A 3,257-nucleotide genomic window follows, 5' to 3' on the forward strand; every position below is an offset into this window, starting at 1 on the left:
AAAATCTGAATATCGAGTTAGAATCTTAGGACCAGGGCTAGACCTTGAAGAGACACTAGCTTCCTTCTCCCATCGGATAGGGGAGGAAGCCTGAGGCCAAGAAATAACCTAGGTTTTGTCAAGGTCTTAGGAATAGCTTTGGAGTTAGCCTGGACTGGATATAGCTTTGGCCAACTCCCTGAAACTCTCTGAGGCTCAGTCTCCTCATTTGTTAGACAGTGATAATAGGTACTTCAAAGGAGTATTGTTCTAAGATTAAATGAGGTAGTGCAGCGACAGTGCCTGGCATAAGCAAGTTCCTGGTGCGTGTTAAGTTGCCTCAGTCGTGTCCAGCTCTTTGCTACCCTAAGGACCATAGCCCCGCCAGGCTCCTCTGTCCATGGGAGTCTCCAGGCAAGAATGCTGGAGTGGGTTGCCGTGCTCTCCTCCGTTGAATCGTCCCAACCCAGGGGATTGCACCTACATCTCTTACATCTCCTGCATTGCTAGGCAGGTTCTTTACCACTAGCGCCATCTGGGAAGCTCCCAAGCTCCGTAGCCGGTGGTTACTATTATTACTAGAGCTGGGGTTGAAACCCTCGTGTCTTCCTGGCTTCTCAGCCTCAGGGAGAGTGCCCCACGCCCGGGTGTGGTTATATGGGAGCTGGAGTTTGAGCACGCACCACCCCATCTTCACATATTGCGGCTGGCGGGGCGAAGGGAAACTAAGGGGTTAAGAAGATGAGCTTGAGAAAGCCTAGAAAACTAGAAAAGCGACCCCTTCGCCCCGACTCCTCGGCTAAGCCCCTCTAAGTAAGCCCCTCCCCTTCGCCACCGGGGCGGTCGCCGCGCGCTCCCTCCCTCCGCCCCTCGCTTACAAGACCTAATGAGCTCCCCCGGGAGGCCGAGCAGCGAGCCGGCCCCGAACAAGGAAGCTACCCCGCGCGCACCACGCCGGGGCGGCAGCCGGGCCTGGGCGGCGGGCGGGAAGCGGCCGGCGGCGCACCGGCCGCCCCGGAGCGGAGGCGATGGCAGTCCAGGCGGCGCTCCTCAGCACGCACCCCTTCGTCCCCTTCGGCTTCGGGGGCTCCCCGGACGGGCTGGGAGGCGCCTTCGGAGCCCTGGACAAGGGCTGCTGTTTCGAGGATGAGGAGACCGGGACGCCGGCGGGCGCGCTGCTGGCGGGCGCAGAGAGCGGGGATGCGCGCGAGGCTACCCGCGACCTGCTCAGCTTCATCGACTCCGCGTCTAGCAACATCAAGCTGGCCCTGGACAAGCCCGGCAAGTCGAAGCGGAAGGTGAACCACCGCAAGTACCTGCAGAAGCAGATCAAGCGCTGCAGCGGCCTCATGGGCGCCGCGCCCCCGGGCCCGCCCTCCCCGGGCGCCGCCGACACGCCCGCCAAGCGGCCCCTCGCCGGCGCCCAGACGGTCCCGGTCCCGGTCCCGGCCCACGGCAAGGCGGCTCCCCGGCGGGAGGCGTCGCAGGCCGCGGCGGCCGCCAGCCTACAGAGCCGGAGCCTGGCCGCGCTCTTCGACTCGCTGCGCCACGTCCCCGGGGGCGCCGATCCGGCCGGGGTTGCGGAGGCGGCGCCCGCGGCCGGGCTCGTGAGAGGGGACGCGGCGGGCTCCGCGGGCGGCCCGGCGGTCCCCGGCGCCAGGAAGGTCCCGCTGCGGGCCCGCAACCTGCCGCCGTCCTTCTTCACCGAGCCGTCCCGGGCGGGCGGCTGCGTGTGCGGCCCGTCGGGGCCCGGCGTGAGCCTGGGCGACTTGGAGAAGGGCTCAGAGGCCGCCGAGTTCTTCGAGCTTCTGGGGCCCGACTACGGCGCGGGCACCGAGGCGGGTGCCTTACTTGCCGCGGAGCCTCTCGATGTGTTCCCCGCCGGGGCCGCCGTCCTGCGGGGACCCCCGGAGCTGGAGCCCGGCCTCTTCGACCCCCAGCCCGCGATGGTGGGGAGCCTACTGTACCCCGAGCCCTGGAGCGCCCCGGGCGGCCCCGCGACCAAAAAGCCGCCCCTGCCCGCGCCCGGCGGTGGCTTGACCTTGAACGAGCCCTTGCGCTCCGTTTACCCCGCCACCGCGGACTCTCCGGGCGGGGACGACGGGCCCGGCCTCTTGGCCTCGTTCACCCCCTTCTTCTCAGACTGCGCTCTGCCCCCGGCGCCGCCGCCCCAACAGGTGTCCTACGACTACAGCGCGGGCTACAGCCGCACGGCGTTCGCCGGCCTTTGGAGACCCGACGGGGCTTGGGAAGGGGCGCCCGGGGAGGAGGGGGCGCCCCGGGACTGACTGCGCGGCACCCTTCTCCCACATCAGACAATACGCTTGGGGCTCCCCGCTCTGGGTCTCTCCCGAGTCTTAAGAACGACCGTCAAATGCACGTGGAGTTGAAACTGGATTTTAAAAATTCGATTAATAAAAGAAACTTCAGAAAAAGAGATGAAAAGGAGTTGGGGGTTGTTTTAACCACAGCCTCAAGTTTAAAAAAAAAGAAAAAAAAGCCGTTAATAAGTTCTTACCGGATCAATCGAGCCAAGAAACCAAGACGGGATGGGGGAATGGGGTGGGGATGGCGGAAGGGGCAGGAGGTGGCTTCTGCAGCTCCCTGTCCCTTTGTCAACTTTTCATCAAAAGGTTAGTGTGTTTAGTGTAACAGCCCCTTCCCAACAGTGCTCTGGGCTCTCCCCTTCCCTCCCCTTTGAGCGCGTTGTGAATTAAAGTCTGTATTGAAAAGACTGGAGCAGAGGTATGTTGTTATTGATTTGGGTGTCTTCTTAGAGGATGGTTTCCTGTGTGGTCTGTCTGCCTGGTTAGTGACAGTGTTATTGAGGACGTGAGGCCAGTGCGCCACCGCGACCCTCCCTTTACTGGTCCCCGGTTGGGGACCGGGGTCGGCCTCTGTCATTTTTCTGCCTGTTTTTCTTCCTGCCACCTGTTTCTTCCATCTCTTTATCTCTCCCATTCTTACCAGTGCTGTTGTTCATTTTTCTTTTTCTGGACTCTCATTGCTCTCTCTGATGTTTTTTTCCTGTGGGCTTTTCTTGCAGATTTCTGGTATGGGAGAAATTCAGCAAACCTGGAGTCTATTTCTCTCCTTTCCCCATGCTTCAGCCACTTTGGGAGGTGGAGACTAGGCCAGTTATAACATCTTTGCATCCAAGTTTCCTTATTTCAGAGGGTGGGGATGACAATATTTCTCCGCTTTTCACTCCTTTACTGCTTGTTGGGTGGCTCAGAGGGAAAATACCTAACATGCCTTGAGCCTACCCCACCCCCCCA

At 61.5% G+C, this 3,257-nt stretch overlaps 1 protein-coding gene across 1 annotated transcript; it reads left to right on the forward strand.

Annotated features, from left to right (window-relative positions):
* Positions 1-851: 851 nt before the first annotated feature.
* On the forward strand, positions 852-2,692 carry FAM181B (family with sequence similarity 181 member B). The gene has a single exon (XM_070364982.1). It carries the CDS (start codon positions 1,008-1,010, stop codon positions 2,265-2,267), a length of 1,260 nt encoding a protein of 419 aa, XP_070221083.1. The 5' UTR covers positions 852-1,007; the 3' UTR covers positions 2,268-2,692.
* The last annotated feature ends 565 nt before the right edge of the window (positions 2,693-3,257 follow it).

The sequence above is a fragment of the Bos mutus genome, chromosome 29, assembly GCF_027580195.1.
Source record: "Bos mutus isolate GX-2022 chromosome 29, NWIPB_WYAK_1.1, whole genome shotgun sequence".
NCBI lineage: Eukaryota > Metazoa > Chordata > Mammalia > Artiodactyla > Bovidae > Bos > Bos mutus.